This window comes from Nannobrachium achirus (assembly GCF_963921795.1).
Source record: "Nannobrachium achirus genome assembly, chromosome: 21".
In the NCBI taxonomy this organism is placed as follows: Eukaryota; Metazoa; Chordata; class Actinopteri; order Myctophiformes; family Myctophidae; genus Nannobrachium; species Nannobrachium achirus.
The window spans coordinates 754,486-772,622 of NC_137828.1; the positions used below are offsets into that span (position 1 = coordinate 754,486).

Genomic DNA, 18,137 nt, shown 5'->3' on the forward strand with positions numbered 1-18,137 from the left:
CACACACACACACACACACACACACACACACACACAGTATATCTCCAGGTGCTCCATACAATGTTTCATTCATTCATTCATTCATTATTATTTATTATTATTATTTATCATGTTTATCATTCATAGTGACTATTTTTTGTTCTTGGAAATGAGTTAAAGTTGGTGTCTCAAAAAAAAGAAAAAAAAAGAAAACAGATCTACAAGCTCATTCTATCACCAGGCTTTTTATTTATTGTTTGCACTGCTTGTCTTTGGGCGTTGTTGCACAAAGGAGTAAGAGACTCATTGTTGCACTGAATGGTTGTTATACAGTATATATAATGTATTATAACAGTATAATGTTTGTTATACAGTATATATAATGTATTATAACAGTATAATGTTTGTTATACAGTATATATAATGTATTATAACAGTATAATGTTTGTTATACAGTATATATAATGTATTATAACAGTATAATGTTTGTTATACAGTATATATAATGTATTATAACAGTATAATGTTTGTTATACAGTATATATAATGTATTATAACAGTATAATGTTTGTTATACAGTATATATAATGTATTATAACAGTATAATGTTTGTTATACAGTATATATAATGTATTATAACAGTATAATGGTTCTTATACAGTATATATAATGTATTATCAAGCATCTATACTGGAGCAATTGGTGGCAAACCTAAACCAGAATGTTTAGCTACAAATTCTCACAAACACCTCTCACAAACATAGCCACCACGTCGAACAAACGTGAAAATTTACAACTGTCCACATTTTAAACATTTATTTCAATTTAACAACATCTCGCCTCACGCAGAGCAGCCAGTCCTGACATAGTATTCTGAACATTCTGGCCAGTGCTGAAACGTCAAAATGATCATCAGGGTATCAAGTTACAGAGGGAGGGAGGGGGAGGGAGGGGGGAGAGGAGCTGAGCAGAGTAGAGTATCGAATTACAACAGAGGGGGGTGTGTGTGTGTGTGTGTGCGTGTGCGTGCGTGCGTGTGTGCGCAAGCGTTTTTTTTTTCCCCCAAAAAAATTTTTTTCCCCAAAAATTTATTTTTTCAATTTTTTTTTTTCAATTTTTTTTTTCAAAAATCTTTTTTTTTTCAAAAAAAATTTTTTTTCAAAAATGTTTTTTCAAAAAAAAAAATTTTCAAAAAACTTTTTTTCAAAAAACTTTTTTTTCAAAAAACTTTTTTTTCAAAAAACTTTTTTTTCTCAAAAAACTTTTTTTTTCTCAAAACATTTTTTTTTTCTCAAAAAATCTTTTTTTTTATCCAAACATTATTTTTCTCAAAAAAAAATTTTTTCTCAAAAAAAGAATTACCCATATTTGGCCATTACGAACCCCTGCTCTAGACGACTAAGCTGTTCGTGTAATCGTTTTGTTTGTTAAACAACAACGCTGTGATTACACATTGCATGGATTGGAACAATAGGAATGTGCGTCTCAACGTATCCGTCTCCGTGAGGCTGGCGATTTGAACATTAATGTTAGGACAAGTTTCCATAACATGCTCTCTCTCTCTCTCTCTCTCTCTCTCTCTCTCTCTCTCTCTCTCTCTCTCTAGTCATTGATGACCCCTCGTTGACCCCTGACCCCTCGTTGACCCTCCGGCCAACAGGAAGTGGTGGGCGTGGCCAGAGAGCTGTACAGGAAGAACCTCTGGACGCCATCTTGAGTCCTGAGCTGGACAAGATGGTGACCGATGGTTAGTAGTTACCTACCTATCTACCATACTACCCCTATACTGCCCCTATACTACCCCCTGTCCATCTATCTATCTATCTACCTATACTATCTACTAACTAGTCCTGAGCTGGACCAGATGGTGACTGATGGTAAGCAGTTTCTCTATCTACCCTACCTCCTATAATGCCTCCTATACTGCCCCCCTTTTATCTACATATCTATCTATCTACCTACCAACTAACCCTGAACTGGACCAGATGGTGACCGATGGTTAGTAGTTACCTACCTACCTACCTACCTACCTACCTACCTACCTACCTACATATACTATCTACTAACTAGTCCTGAACTGGACAAGATGGTGACCGATGGTGTGTGTAGGTAGGTGGTAGGTAGCTGATAGATAGGGTAAATTCTCCTTCTACAACACTGCCACCCAATACTTACTACAACACTGCCACTTTTCTTTCTGTAGATGTTGTCCAAACATCACAAATATGTACACATTATCTCTATAGTCAGTTATGTCATGTGATCAAGACGGATCAGATTTTTTTCATATTCCATCCTAATTGGTCAATTCCATACATTGCTGTCCCACAAGAACCTACCTGACCTGCTGGAGACTGTACGATATCCTACCTGACCTGATGGAGACTATAAGATATCCCAGTGTTTCTCAACCTTTTTCCTGCATGGGCACACTTTTCATGTCCCAAGAATCCATGGTCACACCAACATAATACGGGGGTGTAAATATCGTCACTGTCGGGAAGAAACCTTGTATCTCCAAGTTTCAGATGTGTACGTTTCTTCTCAAAGTAATATAAAGCCTTGCTTCATCATACAAGGCTGTCGCACAACAGTAGTGAAAACAGCAGATCTACAAGCACACAACGCGAGGCGTTGTGTGCTTGTAGATCGGCTGTTATCATTAGTTTAAATCATTTTAAAATGGTAAATACAATACTGGCTTTCAAGCAGTTTCAAGGGGCAACACTTGACCCTTCTTAGGGGCACACCAAAGGTCCCCAGGCACAGTGGTTGAGAAACACTGAGATATCCTACCTGACCTGGTGTAGACCTATAAGATATCCTACCTGACCTGGTACAGCAGTTATTCCAGTTGTTGATGTTTTGTTTTTTGTTTGTTTTCCAGGAGCCATCCTTAGTAAACTCTACAAAATACCTGGTAAGACCTTGTTATTGTACATGTATCTGTCACTGTGCACCTTACTTACTTACTGTTGTTTTTTGTATTGTTGTGACCGTCAGGTCGCATTTACTATCAAAACCTCCACCAGCTGTCCGTCAGTCAGTCTGTCTGTCTGTCACACCTCACACGTCACACTTTTGCCCTGCTCATATCTCCGCAACCGTTGCCCCGATCCATGCCAAATTTTGCACACACACTCCTTGCCTGCCAAACTACAACGTCAATTCTCACATGACCCTCTTCTAGCGCCACCAAGAGGATGATTCTTGCAAAACACATTTTTGGACACTGCTCCTACAATTTTTCCCCTAAAATCACACAAATCGGTACACGGTATGTCTACACTCATCTCATCAACATGGATCTGCCCCATATAGCGCCACCACCAGGCACCACCATGTTTTCTAACCCATTTTTGGACACTGCTCCTACACATTTTGCCCTAAAATCACACTGCGACCTGATGGTCGCTTATCTCCCGATTAGGGAGTCTTACTGGTATTGTTGTGTTTGCTGCTGGTTGTCCATCTTCTCCTCAGGGAGACCAATTAAAGTAACCTTCAACTGTGTGTGTGTGTGTGTGTGTGTGTGTGTGTGTGTGTGTGTGTGTGTGTGTGTGTGTGTGTGTGTGTGTGTGTGTGTGTGTGTGCGTGCACAGAGCTAGAAGGTCAGGACGTGGAGGATTTGTTCTCGGCGGTTCTCAGTCCCAGCAGTATCACCACACACACACCCACTGTGAACAAGACCCCCATGCACACGCACACAGGTGAGACACACACACACACACACACACACACACACTATAAGAGAAAGTAATCATAGCGTTCTCCGTTAGTGAAATGAAACACAAACTTGACTTTGACATCAAGTTGTGGAATTAAATATTAATAATCTTTATATGAAATTCAGATTAAATATTTGTTATCAGAATTCCCATTTTCAATCTGGTTTCTGCTGCAGATTCACAACATAATGAATAATAATGAATACACACTGACATACATTACCCTAATCTGATTGGCTAATATGACTGATGATGTAACGTTGGGAATAGGCCCAACCAGCGTCATAGAAAGAGAGAGTTATGACACTTCCGTCGACTCCCATAGTAAACGTGGAAAGCCTATTTACTCTATGGTGAGAAGCTAACTTAGCCTAGTTTACGCATGCGCACGCATGAACGCATGGAGTCTGATCTCATTCCTAGCGAGCCTCTGCTGCTCTTCAGCCCCGTCCACCTCCATTATAACCCAGGCATTTTCACTCTCTGGTAAGTAGATTAAATGGCGTCTTTTTCACCCTTTTAATAATGTTATCTACCTTTGAGAGGCCCGTGAATGCGTTAACATGGTGAAAGAGACGTGATTTAGTCTACTTACCAGAGAGTGAAAATGCCTGGGTTATAATGGGGGCTGACGGGGCTGAAGAGCAGCAGAGGCTCACTAAGAATGAGAACAGGCTCCATGCGACGTCACTTCCTGTCTGCGGCGAGATCAAAGCGTGACGCCACTCTGCTTACACTGCTCTGTGCCCAACGTTACATCATCAGTCATATTAGCCAATCAGATCAGTCTGATTTAACTTTTGTCATGTCACATGACCTGTTTAACTCTCTCTGTCTCTCTCTCTCTCTCTCTGTCCCTTTCCTTTCTCTGTATGTCTCTCTCTCTCTCTCTCTCTCTCTCTCTCTCTCTCAGTATTGAACGGTGTGGGGGGGTCATCAGGGTCATCAGGCCAGGTCAGGTCTAATTTCACTACACCTCCCATGATGCAGAGCGGTTCTGGAGCTCCGCCTCTTCCTGACAGCAACAGGTAAATAATATTACATCTACAGTTCATTATATTGTGAGCTTGTAGATCTACATTCTACTGTGAGCTTGTAGATCTGCATTATACTGTGAGCTTGAAGATCTACATTATACTGTGAGTTTGTAGAAACAAAACATTGGTTTATTTGGTTTACATGTTTATTTAACAGGAAGTTGACCCTGATGTTTAGAGATAGAAACATATTTAGTTGTACGCTAGTAATAAATGTTTATAATGGTTTAGAGATAGAAACGGGTTTAGTTGTACGCCAGTAATAAATGTTTATAATGGTTTAGAGATAGAAACAGGTTTAGTTGTACACCAGTAATAAATGTTTATAATGGTTTAGAGATAGAAACAGGTTTAGTTGTACGCCAGTAATAAACACATGTTTATCACATGTTTATTTAACAGGAAGTTGACCCAGATGGGAGGGGATGTGATTGGTCCATGGGGACCGGGCTCCTCCCCCTCAGCCAGCCCAGCGGAACAGGAAGTGATGTCACAGGCCCAGAGGAGCACGTTGAAGTGGGAGAAGGAGGAGCTTCTGGGGGAGGCGGCGACCGTCGCTCCGGTTCTGTTCGCTAACGTTAACTATCCTGATCTGAAACTACAATACCCAGGTACCCTCATTTAGAACTACATTATCTGTTATAAAACTACAATACCCAGGTATCCTCATTTAGAACTACAATACCTGATTTAGAACTACAATACCCAGGTACCCTCATTTAGAACTACAATATCTGTTATAAAACTACAATACCCAGGTATCCTCATTTAGAACTACAATACCTGATTTAGAACTACAATACCCAGGTACTCTCATTTAGAACTACAATACCTGATTTAGAACTACAATACCCAGGTTCAGATTAAAGCTCCTTTCAGACGGAACACGGTTGCCGCATCCTAGTAATTCATTTTCAATGAGATGTGTGTGTGTGTGTGTGTGTGTGTGTGTGTGTGTGTGTGTGTGTGTGTGTGTGTGTGTGTGTGTGTGTGTGTGTGTACAGAGTGGTCCAGCAGAGTGAAACAGATCGCTAAACTGTGGAGGAAAGCAAACTCTCAGGACAGAGCTCCATATGTGGTGAGTCTATAGATCTGTTATATGTTTATAGATCTGTTATATGTGGTGAGTTTATAGATATGTTATATGTGGTGAGTTTATAGATCTGTTATATGTGGTGAGTCTATAGATCTGTTATATGTTTATAGATCTGTTATATGTGGTGAGTTTATAGATCTGTTTATATTAGGGATGTAACGATACATTTTAATAGCGATTCGATACATATCACGATACATGGTTGACAATACGATACATGGACGATATTGGTTCATTCATATTCATACAACTAGATAACTAATTTAAACTAAAGCTAATTTAGACTAGTTACAACTAGATAACTAATTTAAACTAGTTTATACTAGATAACTAATTTAAACTAGTTCCCACTACTTCAAAGCAGTGTTTTCTGTCTCTAAACTAGATAACTAATCTAAACTAGTTTTTAAACTAGATAACTAATCTAAACTAGATAACTAAGGTAAACTAGATAACTAATCTAAACTAGTTTCTAAACTAGGTAACTAATGTAAACTAGGTAACTAATTTAAACTAGATAACTAATCTAAACTAGTTTCTAAACTAGGTAACTAATGTAAACTAGATAACTAATCTAAACTAGTTTCTAAACTAGGTAACTTATGTAAACTAGATAACTAATCTAAACTAGTTTCTAAACTAGGTAACTTATGTAAACTATAGATACAACTACTTCAAAGCAGTGTTTTTCCGTCTCCAGGTCAAAGCCAGAGATAATCGGGCGGCGCAGCGAATGAACAAGGTGCAGGTCTCCAGTGATTCGCTGAAAATGAACCAATCCCAGGAGCCGCTTCCTGGCCACGCCCCTTACGACCCCATTCCAATGGAGACAGACAGCGTGTTCAAACCCCGAGAGTCTGAGCACGAGCAGGAATGGAAATACAGACAGGTAGACTTACTGACTGACTGACTGACTGACTGGTTCAATGACTGACTGACTGACTGACTGACTGACAGACAGTTGTGTGTTAATCATCATCAGTTGGAAACAGGGCGGGAAATCAACTCATCAGTGAAATCAAACGATGCTCGCGACCACATTTGCATAACTTTCATCTAACTACATTGCAAAGTAGCTTAATTATTTCCCTTCCACAACTTTAGATCACACTAGCGATGGCCAACCACTTGGCCTTGATGCTATCTTAGAGTAGATGTCGACCTGTTTGACACCGCAGACACATAACTGCCTTTGTTGATGCGTTAACGATGCGTCAACGAGGACAGACACACTCCACTCTGCTGTGCTCTCACTGAGGTTTTAATCTCCCGCCCTGCCTAGCAACCATTGGTAACCATAGTAACCAGTAGGATGCATGCTAGGTAACCATAGCAACCAGTAGCATGCATGCTAGGGGGATAAATGGATGGTAATGTCATTGACAGACCACCAGGGGGCATGATGAATCCACTATAAATCATTAGGCTACTTGATACATTGACCTGTTTGATGTGCATGCATTTGTTAAACTGTTAATGTGTTGTTGTTGTTGACAGAGGGTCAGATTAATTATGCATGCGTTTGTTCAAACTGTTAATTAATTTGTTAATTAATTGTCGTTAAAAAGGTTAATGAGGTGGAAGGTCAGCCCCTCCCCCAGGGAAGGCCCCTCCCCCAAAGCAAAGTCCTAAAGTCAGCAGATAAAGAATGTCCCTGGCAGGCTTCTGTAGACGGGGCTGGAAGACAGGCTCTGGTAAGGGAAGCCCCCGTTACTCTGTTGTTAGCCGTTAGCATCAAAGATAAGCCCCTGTTACTCTGTTGTTAGCCGTTAGCGTTAGCATCAAAGAGATGCCCCCGTTACTCTGTTGTTAGCCGTTAGTGTTAGCATCAAAGAGATGCCCCTGTTACTCTGTTGTTAGCTGTTAGCCGTTAGCATCAAAGAGATGGCCCCGTTACTCTGTTGTTAGCCGTTAGCATCAAAGAAATGCCCATTACTCTGTTGTTAGCCGTTAGCGTTAGCATCAAAGATATCCCTGTTCCTCTGTTGTTAGCCGTTAGCGTTAGCATCAAAGATATTCCCGTTCCTCTGTTGTTAGCCGTTTGCATCGCCCTGTGTCTACTTTCTCAAGTCAAAGTGAGATACTTTCTCCTCAACTCGAAGCCACTTGATGCTGATATAATAGAGATTATATCTGTGCATAAGGTGGGCAGGGAGAAGACGCTCTTAGATGTACCTTAAAGGATTATTCTAATTAAGGTGTTTTAGCTTAAAGGATTCATCTAATGGTGTTGTTTTAGCTTAAAGGATTCATATGATGGTGTTTTAGCTTAAAGGGTTCATATGATGGTGTTTTAGCTTAAAGGATTCATATGATGGTGTTTTTAAAGGATTCATATGATGGTGTTTTAGCTTAAAGGATTCATATGATGGTGTTTTAGCTTAAAGGATTCATATGATGGTGTTTTAGCTTAAATGATTCATATGATGGTGTTTTAGCTTAAAGGATTCATATGATGGTGTTTTAGCTTAAAGGATTCATATGATGGTGTTTTAGCTTAAAGGATTCATATAATGGTGTTGTTTTAGCTTAAAGGATTCATATGATGGTGTTGTTTTAGCTTAAAGGACCTACACCATGAATTTTCACTTTTTCTATTTTAAAACCTTTTTTTGTGGTCCCACTGGCACCTTCTATCCTCACAAAGTCCTATTTCTGACCATTGTGTCTTTCTCTGGTTTTGGGAAGACAGAGATGAAAAGCTTTCCACGGGTTCTCAGAACAGTGCTGTTCTGAGAGTTGATCCGTGTGACGTGACACGGATTCCCGTTTTTTTTTCAGTCAAAAAAAAAATCAAACACATTTTTTTTCAAAACTTTTTTTTTTCAAAACATTTTTTTTTCAAAAAAAAATTTTTTTCAAAAACTTTTTTTTCAAAAAACTATTTTTTTTCAAAAAACGTTTTTGAAAAAAAAATACTTTTTTTTTTATACATACTTTTTTTTTTATACATAAATACAATGCAGGTGGGGTTGATTGTCTACTGTAGATTAACTTTCTGTAATGTCTGGTCTAGCAACGGTCGCCCTGTGTCATTTGACAGTAGGCCTATAACATACAACATAGGCCTACAGTAGGCTATAATCAGAGCTGCAACATTATCCTATTTTTGTATTGGCCCAATATTAACATTATTTGTTGTCAACGTGGGGTCCGGGGAGGAGTGAAGAGGAGGGGAGGGGGGAGGGGTGGAAAAACCCCACTAGATGCGCCCCTGAGTGAACAGAGGCCGTTTTGGTATTGCAGCTGGAGAGCATCATTATAGTAGAGCTAGAACAAACAAAAAGAATGGTCAGAGTGTTTGTTGAGGGTTAAAACCTGTCTAAGACTCAATTTTGAGCATATATTTATACAAAAAATATAGTTTTAAAAGCATGGTGTAGGCCCTTTAAAGGAATCATATGATGGTGTTTTAGCTTAAAGGATTCATATGATGGTGTTTTAGCTTAAAGGATTCATATGATGGTGTTTTAGCTTAAAGGATTCATATGATGGTGTTTTAGCTTAAATGATTCATATGATGGTGTTTTAGCTTAAAGGATTCATATGATGGTGTTTTAGCTTAAAGGATTCATATGATGGTGTTTTAGCTTAACTCATTCTGTGCCAATGACGTCTCTTGACGTTTTTTTTTCAAAGGCGTTCAGTGCCAATGACGTCTTTGACGTCTTTTGAGTTTTTTGTATATTTTTATTTCAAAAAAATTAAAAAAAAAATCAAAATTCATGGGTGGCACATGAACCTTGGAGCCATTTTGGCATTTGGCACAGAAAGAGTTAAAGGATTCATATGATGGTGTTTTAGCTTAAAGGATTCATATGATGGTGTTTTAGCTTAAAGGATTCATATGATGGTGTTGTTTTAGCTTAAAGGATTCATATGATGGTGTTTTAGCTTAAAGGATTCATATGATGGTGTTTTAGATTAAAGGATTCATATGATGGTGTTTTAGCTTAAAGGATTCATATGATGGTGTTTTAGATTAAAGGATTCATATAATGGTGTTGTTTTAGCTTAAAGGATTCATATGATGGTGTTGTTTTAGCTTAAAGGATTCATATGATGGTGTTTTAGATTAAAGGATTCATATAATGGTGTTGTTTTAGCTTAAAGGATTCATATGATGGTGTTTTAGCTTAAAGGATTCATATGATGGTGTTTTAGCTTTAAGGATTCATATAATGGTGTTTTAGCTTAAAGGATTCATATGATGGTGTTTTAGCTTAAAGGATTCATATGATGGTGTTTTAGCTTAAAGGATTCATATGGTGTGGTTTTCTGTAGATTTGTTTCTAGGATATCAGGGTTGATACAGGATTGTCCCCCTGCATGTTAAAGTAGAAACTCATTCATAACATTAAACCACTCATAGACAGAAAGACAGACAGACAGAACATGTTAATGTAGAAACTCATTCATAACATTAAACCACTCATAGACAGACAGACAGACAGACAGACAGACAGACAGACAGACAGAACATGTTAATGTAGAATTCCATTCATCACATTAAACTACTCACTCACAGACAGAACATCCCTAGCTTTCCATGTCATAAAGCCTAATTTATGTTTAAATGTACATTTCTTATAGTTTACTATGATGAACTTTTAATGTTTAAACATCTATGTGGTGTTGTTCAGATCCAGTTATTATGTTATTTATGTGTTATTATGTGTAGTTATTATGTTATTTATGTTATTATGTTGCATTCAGATATAACGCCAATAAAGCAAGCAGCAGGCTAAGTTGTCCCCCCAGGAATCTGCGGAGAAAAAGTCTTGATTCCGTGGAGAACAATCCTGATTCTGCGGAATTCTGCTTGATTCCGCGGACATTAAAAAACAACCTAAAATGACCAGTTATCAAGCTAAGAATTATATAGTTATAGTTAGTGGTAATTAGTGGTTAGAATAATTACTTTCTGTTGCAAAGACTACATTAACATCCAAACCATGCCCATAGTAACCACATTTTAGAGGATAACCTACCTACTATGGGTTAGGGTTACGGGTGGCTTTGAATTCCGCCATAAATTCCGTGATCACGGAATTGCGGATTCCTGGGGGGGACTAGCTAAGATGTTAATGTTTAAATGTCTATGTGTTAGTATGTTTTATTATAGATACAGAGACAGCAGACAACAGTGTTTAAATGTCTGTGTGGTGTTGTGTATCAATGTGTAGATAAAGAGACAGCAGAGCAAGCAGCAAGCTAAGATGTTAATGTTTAAATGTCTATGTGTTGTGTATCAATGTGTAGATACAACGACAGCAGAGTAGGCAGCAAGCTAAGATAGAGGCGTGTCAGAAGCTGGAGCAGGTGAAGAGCGACATGCAACAGCAACAACAACAACAACACACGTTGCTAGGGAACCATCCCATCTCCCCCGAGACGGGCAGCCAATCGCCGCTCCCGGTCAGGCCACACCCGCACCAAGACGACGTCTTCCTCCGGCCTCAGGCCCCGCCCCCCTCGGGGTTCTCCCCCCACCACGTCCCCCACTCCCCCTCCCCCCACACGTCCCGCCCCTCCTCGCCCTGGGACCGCCCCCCTGCCACGCCCCCACAGCCATCCCACGATGCACTGGGGCCTCCGTCCCCCGTGATGTCACAGCAGCAGGGTGAGTTGTGTGTTTATAGTCAGGTTCACTTTGTTAAAAAGTGTTTATTCCTTCAACATTTTGGGGGATTTGTCAAAGTCTTCAGAGTCTTCAGAGCATGGGGAATAAAAAAATCAATGTTGGCATTTTGAACAAACATTTGAAAAGCCGCAATTTTGGACGTTCAAAATGGCAGACACAAAATACATAAGTGGTACTATCTTGGCTTCTAAACACAATAGAAACTTAATTAAACATGCTAATCCTATGTGTTAACAGTTTCTATGCCAGCCCATTTCAGTGTTTTTTTACGACCACAAGAAAACACTGTTTACACATCTATCCGTTCTGTCCATTCCTTTCAGTACCCTGGGTGACGCTAAATTCCACCATAGTTAGACTCATACAACCATGCTAACAAAATGAGCTAATACCTACTTTTGCGTCGGGCGCTCCGCGCACGCGCTCCGTGCATGTGATGGTAACGTTCGGAACCGCGTTGCCACCAGCTGCTCAGATCTATTTTCCGAATGAAGCTACGACTTACGGGTGAGGAGTAAAGTGTGTGTTTGTGTTTCATGCATTCTAAGGTCTTTTCACAACAAAACAGAGTCACTTCCTTCCGTACACTTCCTGTTTTCATTCAGTCACATGATCTGCCACTGGAGACAAGCGTTTAGGTTCCGTACGGAACCCTTGTTGTTAAATCGGCAAAAATAATGTATTTTGAGTTGTTTTATAACAAAAATAGCCTATTCTCGTCAATCTTCGTCTGTGGCCTGGCTGCCTAATTAATCATTCTTGTCAATCTACCCCCGTGGCTTGGAAACTGTTACAGGTCAAGGATTACAATAAAGAACTCAACATTGTACTCAAGATTAAATAAAAGCAACAAACAAAAGAAGAAGCCAAGATGGCACAAATTATGTATTTTATGTCTGCCATTTTGAACGTCCACAATTGCAACTTTGCAGTTGTCTGTGTAAATGCCAACATTGATTTTTGGATTCCCCATGCTCTAAAGATTCCCAAAATGTGTTACTAATCCCCAAAACATATGAACAAAAATACATGGTGAACCTGACTAATATATCTATAAATGTTTAAACACCATAAAGAGATATTATGATCCATATCTCTTAAAGACAAGATGAATATATGAACAAAAATACATAGTGAACCTGACTAATATATATATAGATATATTATTCACTAACCCTAACCCTATAGGATCTATATCCTGACCTTTTGACCTCTGTGCTCCCAGGACCCCGGGGGGTGATGAGCCCCCCCTCAGGAACGACCTCTGACCTTTCGTCCAGACACTCCGCCCACCACAGGATGATGTCAGAGTTCAAGACCCCCCTGAGGCCCGGGGACCCCCCCTCCTCCCCCCACCGTAGCCCCACCCCTTTCACCTCCTCCTCCCTGAGACCCCCCCAGGACCCCTCCTCCCCACACCGTAGCCCCACCCCTTTCACCTCCTCCTCCCCTCGACCCCACTCCGACCCCTCCCACCCGCCGACCCCCGTCGCTCTGCGATTGGACCAGTTTGGGCCGCAGGCGGCCAATCGGAGGGTTTCTCCCTCCCACCACCCCCCCTCCCCTCTGGACCCCTTCGCCCTGCCCCCTGCGCCGTCGGACCACCGCTACCCACAATCCCCGGCGAGCCTGAGGAGCGGCGAGACCTACCTCCACCAGCAGGGGGCCAATCCTCCGTCCAACGCAACTCCCAGGTAAGACTCCTCCCCTTTCCTTTGAACTTAGACTCCTCCCCTTTACTTTGATCTACCCCCCAACTCCCAGGTACTTCCTTTTATCTTAGACTCCTCCCCTTTCCTTTGATCTTATGCTCCTCCCCTTTGATCGTATGCTCCTCCCCTTTCCTTTGATCTTAGACTTCTCCCCTTTCCTTTGATCTTATGCTCCTCCCCCTTTCCTTTGATCTTAGACTCCTCCCCTTTCCTTTGATAGTATGCTCCTCCCCCTTTCCTTTGATCTTAGACTCCTCCCCTTTCCTTTGATATTATGCTCCTCCCCCTTTCCTTTGATCTTAGACTCCTCCCCTTTCCTTTGATCTTACCCCCCCCCCCCAACTCCCAGGTACTTCCTATGATCTTAGACTTCTCCCCTTTCCTTTGATCTTATGCTCCTCCCCCTTTCCTTTGATCTTAGACTCCTCCCCTTTACTTTGATCTACCCCCCAACTTCCATGTACTTCCTTTGATCTTATGCTCCTCCCCCTTTCCTTTGATCTTAGACTTTTCCCCTTTCCTTTGATCTTACCCCCCCCCCCCCCCCCCAACTCCCAGGTACTTCCTTTGATCTTATGCTCCTCCCCCTTTCCTTTGATCTTAGACTCCTCCCCTTTCCTTAGATCGTATACTCCTCCCCTTTCCTTTGATCTCCCCCCTAACTCCCAGGTACTTCCTTTGATCGTAGGGTGCGTTGGGAAACGCGCACCGGCTGTGTGCTCAGTGTAGTGAGTGCAGTGGGCGTGACGTTGTAGAGTGCACTCAGTGTGGCTTATTTACCAACGACCAGATAAGAGGCTGCTGTGAGCTTTTTCACTCTGAAATCTGAAGGAAAACCTTCTGAAAAGCAACGTAACGTTGATATTGAAAGGTAATTTAATTCCTAACATTGGCCTTCCTGCTGTTAGTTTACACGTTGATGCGTGTGAAACTATCAAGCCCAAAAGGACCTATCAGCTGATGTATTGGATTTATTGTTACACTAACTGGTCATGTAAGTAAATGTGTGTTATTAAAATGACCAATAAAGCATTCTACTCTAATCTTTCTATCCTACTCTCTCCCAGACCTGGGGATGCTAACCTTCTCGTCCTCCCCGGCCATGGGACCCTCAGACCAGCGGGGGGAGGAGGACCACCGCCCAGCGGAGCCGGGATGGAACCGCTAGCCCAGAGGGTCCACCAGGTACAGTCTGACCAATCACAAGCCTAACCCTAACCTCTGACCAATCACAGTTAGAATCTGTCTGACCAATCACAACGTCTGTCAACAGTCTGCAGGTCAAAGGTCACAACAACAGGACTCATTTCCCAGAACCCCCGGCGGCGGCCAGACGGAGGAGGCGGGCTTCCCGGGCCTGGCCAATCGGACGCCGGGTCACGACCCCTTCGAACAGAGCCGCTTGACCCCGGGACCGCCTCCAATCGAGAAGGCAGCAGCCAATGAGATGGCAGCGTTGGGTGTGAATGCTCTGGATGGACCAATCAGCTCACAGCCTCAGCTGGGAGACTCTGAGGAGAAACTCAGACAGGTAATAATTAAGGCTGGGATTAATTGCGATTAATTAATTACCGAAAATTAACGCGATTAAAACAATTTACGCATTTTAATCGCACTTAGTTTTTGCACCACATAACCTTCAGTTTGGGGCATACTGATCATAGCGATGCACCAACCAAGAAGAGACAACAAACGCAAAGGGAGAAGTAGCCGATCAGAGTGCTTTGCTTGGCCCAGTGGATGCGAAATTTTGATTTAAAAAACTCACTTGTTGATTCACTCGTTGTTGATTCACTCGTACAACAAAATGTGTTTTACTTGAAAAAAATGCTTCTCAGGTCAAATATTGATGTGCGATTAAAATTCGATTAATTGCGATTAATTAATCACAGAGCCTGTAATTAATTAGATTAAAAATTTTAATCGCATCCCAGCCCTAGTAATAATATAATATAATATAATATAATATAATATATTATTATATTATAGTATATTATATAATATAATATGATATAGTATAATATAATATAATATAATATAAGATAATATAATATGATATAATATAATATATTATTATATTATAGTATATTATATAATATAATATAGTATAATACAATATAATATAATATAAGATAATATAATATGATATAATATAATATAATAATATGATATGATATAATATAGTATAATATGATACAATATAATATAATATAATATAATATAGTATAATATGATACAATATAATATAATATAATATAATAGTATAATATAGTATAATATAGTATAATATGATATAATATAATATAATAATATACTATGATATGATATATAAGCTCAGCTGGGAGACTCTGAGGAGAAACTCAGACAACATGGATCCGGGTCCCCCAGTAAACATGGATCCGGGTCCCCCAGTAAACATGGATCCGGGTCCCTCAGTAAACATGGATCCGGGTCCCAGTAAACATGGATCCTGGTCCCTCAGTAAACATGGATCCAGGTCCCTCAGTAAACATGAATCCGGGTCCCAGTAAACATGGATCCGGGTCCCTCAGTAAACATGGATCCGGGTCCCTCAGTAAACATGGATCCGGGTCCCTCAGTGAACATGAATCCGGGTCCCTCAGTAAACATGGATCCGGGTCCCCCAGTAAACATGGATCCGGGTCCCCCAGTAAACATGGATCCGGGTCCTTCAGTAAACATGGATCCGGGTCCTTCAGTAAACATGGATCCGGGTCCCTCAGTAAACATGGATCCGGATCCCTCAGTAAAGTAAACATGGATCCGGGTCTCAGTAAACATGGATCCGGGTCCCTCAGTAAACATGGATCCGGGTCCCTCAGTAAACGTGGATCTGGGTCCCTCAGTAAACATGGATCCGGGTCTCCCAGTAAACAAAATAATAATTTCAGGACATTTTCTGCACATCCATGTTTGGTTCTGGTCTGAAGTCTCTAGTTTCACTGCCCTCTAACTGTGTGTGTGTGTGTGTGTGTGTGTGTGTGTGTGTGTGTGTGTGCGCAGCGTCAGAGGCTCAGACAGCTCATCTTGCGTCAGCAGCAACAGAAGACGTCCATGAGGCCCTCTACTGCCCCTAGTGGACACGCTGGTCCTTCCACAGGGTGGTCCCTGGAGGAGCCTGGAGGACCCCCTGTGGGCTACGCCCGTCCCCCACCGCCCGGGAGGACCCCCTGTGGGCTACAACCGTCCCCCACCACCTTACCCTGGTACCCCCTACCCCAGACACACCGCCAGGTAATTATATAAACCAGGGGTGCCCACACTTTTTGACTTGAGAGCTACTTTTAAAATGACCAGCTCAACATGTTTACCCACCCATAAGCAATGTATCTAAGGGGGCTTTGAAAATAGCATCACCGGCATTACATTTATGACAAACGCACTTAAAGGACCTACACCATGAATTTTCACTTTTTCTATTTTAAAACCTTTTTTTGGGGTCCCACTGGCACCTTCTATCCTCACAAAGTCCTATTTCTGACCATTGTGTCTTTCTCTGGTTTTGGGAAGACAGAGATGAAAAGCTTTCCACGGGTTCTCAGAACAGTGCTGTTCTGAGAGTTGATCCGTGTGACGTCACACGGATTCCCGTTTTTTTTTTTTCAGTCAAAAAAAATTTTTTTTTCAATTTTTTTTTCAAAACATTTTTTTTTTTTTAAATTTTAAAATTTTTTTTTCAAAAAACTTTTTTTCAAAAAACTTTTTTTTTCAAAAACTTTTTTTCAAAAAACTTTACTTTTCAAAAACTTATTTTCAAAAAACTTTTTTTTTTTAAAAAAAACATTTTTTTTCAAAACATTTTTTTTTTTTTTTACTTTTTTTATACATAAATACAATGCAGGTGGGGTTGATTGTCTAATGTAGATTAACTTTCTGTAATGTCTGGTCTAGCAACGGTCGCCCTGTGTCATTTGACAGTAGGCCTATAACATACAACATAGGCCTACAGTAGGCTATAATCAGAGCTGCAACATTATCCTATTTTTGTATTGGCCCAATATTAACATTATTTGTTGTCAACGTGGGGTCCGGGGAGGAGTGAAGAGGAGGGGAGGGGGGAGGGGTGGAAAAACCCCACTAGATGCGCCCCTGAGCAAACAGAGGCCGTTTTGGTATTGCAGCTGGAGAGCCTCATTATAGTAGAGCTAGAACAAACAAAAAGAATGGTCAGAGTGTTTGTTGAGGGTTAAAACCTGTCTAATGCTGCATTCACACTGCAGATATATAGTTGAACGTTTTGCTTGCTTGGTCAATGTTATCTCAATGGAAACCAGCTTTAAAGCTTCCAAACCTTCGTTTGGTGTGTGTCCTGTATCTTTAAAGCTGGTTTCCATTGAGATAACATTGACCAAGCAAGCAAAACGTTCAACTATATATCTGTAGTGTGAATGCAGCATAAGACTCAATTTTGAGCATATATTTATACAAAAAATATAGTTTTAAAAGCATGGTGTAGGCCCTTTGAATAGCAGGGGAAAAAATAGGGAAATAGTAAGGGGAAATGTCTTCATCCCATTCTGTATATAAGTGGTAGGTTTTCGGCTTCTTTGTAATTCTACTGACTCTTGAAAACAAAGCATTGCATTTACTTCTAAAGCCATGAAGGGAGCTGACAGGCCCTTCTTGACCTTAATTCAAGTGACAGATACCACAAAAGGGGTTTTGTGATTCTTCTACATAGATATTTTTCTAGGGGCATGTGGGGCATGTGGTCTACCTGCACAGCCTTTGTGATCTACTGGTAGATCACAATCTACCTTTTGGGCACCCCTGATATAAACCTTCTGTAATAACATGCCTACCCCTGCAATTATACAAACCCCTCTACCCTGGTACCCTCTACCCGTGTACCCTGTACCCTGTTACCATGTACCCTGGTACCCTGTACCCTGGTACCCTCTACCCGTGTACCCTGTACCC

General features: G+C 40.8%; 1 protein-coding gene across 1 annotated transcript in view; it reads left to right on the forward strand.

Moving 5' to 3' along the window:
- The window catches only part of LOC308307202 (histone-lysine N-methyltransferase 2C-like), a 173,709-nt gene that overhangs the window by 87,793 nt on the left and 67,779 nt on the right, over positions 1-18,137 (forward strand). Inside the window, exons 37-49 of the mRNA XM_080752373.1 lie at positions 1,586-1,726; positions 2,867-2,899; positions 3,582-3,689; positions 4,621-4,735; positions 5,147-5,355; positions 5,749-5,822; positions 6,541-6,729; positions 7,409-7,534; positions 11,103-11,463; positions 12,710-13,178; positions 14,264-14,381; positions 14,470-14,727; positions 16,221-16,451. Coding sequence (XP_080608499.1) covers positions 1,586-1,726; positions 2,867-2,899; positions 3,582-3,689; positions 4,621-4,735; positions 5,147-5,355; positions 5,749-5,822; positions 6,541-6,729; positions 7,409-7,534; positions 11,103-11,463; positions 12,710-13,178; positions 14,264-14,381; positions 14,470-14,727; positions 16,221-16,451 — 2,432 coding nt within the window. The remainder of the gene's footprint in view (positions 1-1,585; positions 1,727-2,866; positions 2,900-3,581; positions 3,690-4,620; positions 4,736-5,146; positions 5,356-5,748; positions 5,823-6,540; positions 6,730-7,408; positions 7,535-11,102; positions 11,464-12,709; positions 13,179-14,263; positions 14,382-14,469; positions 14,728-16,220; positions 16,452-18,137) is intronic.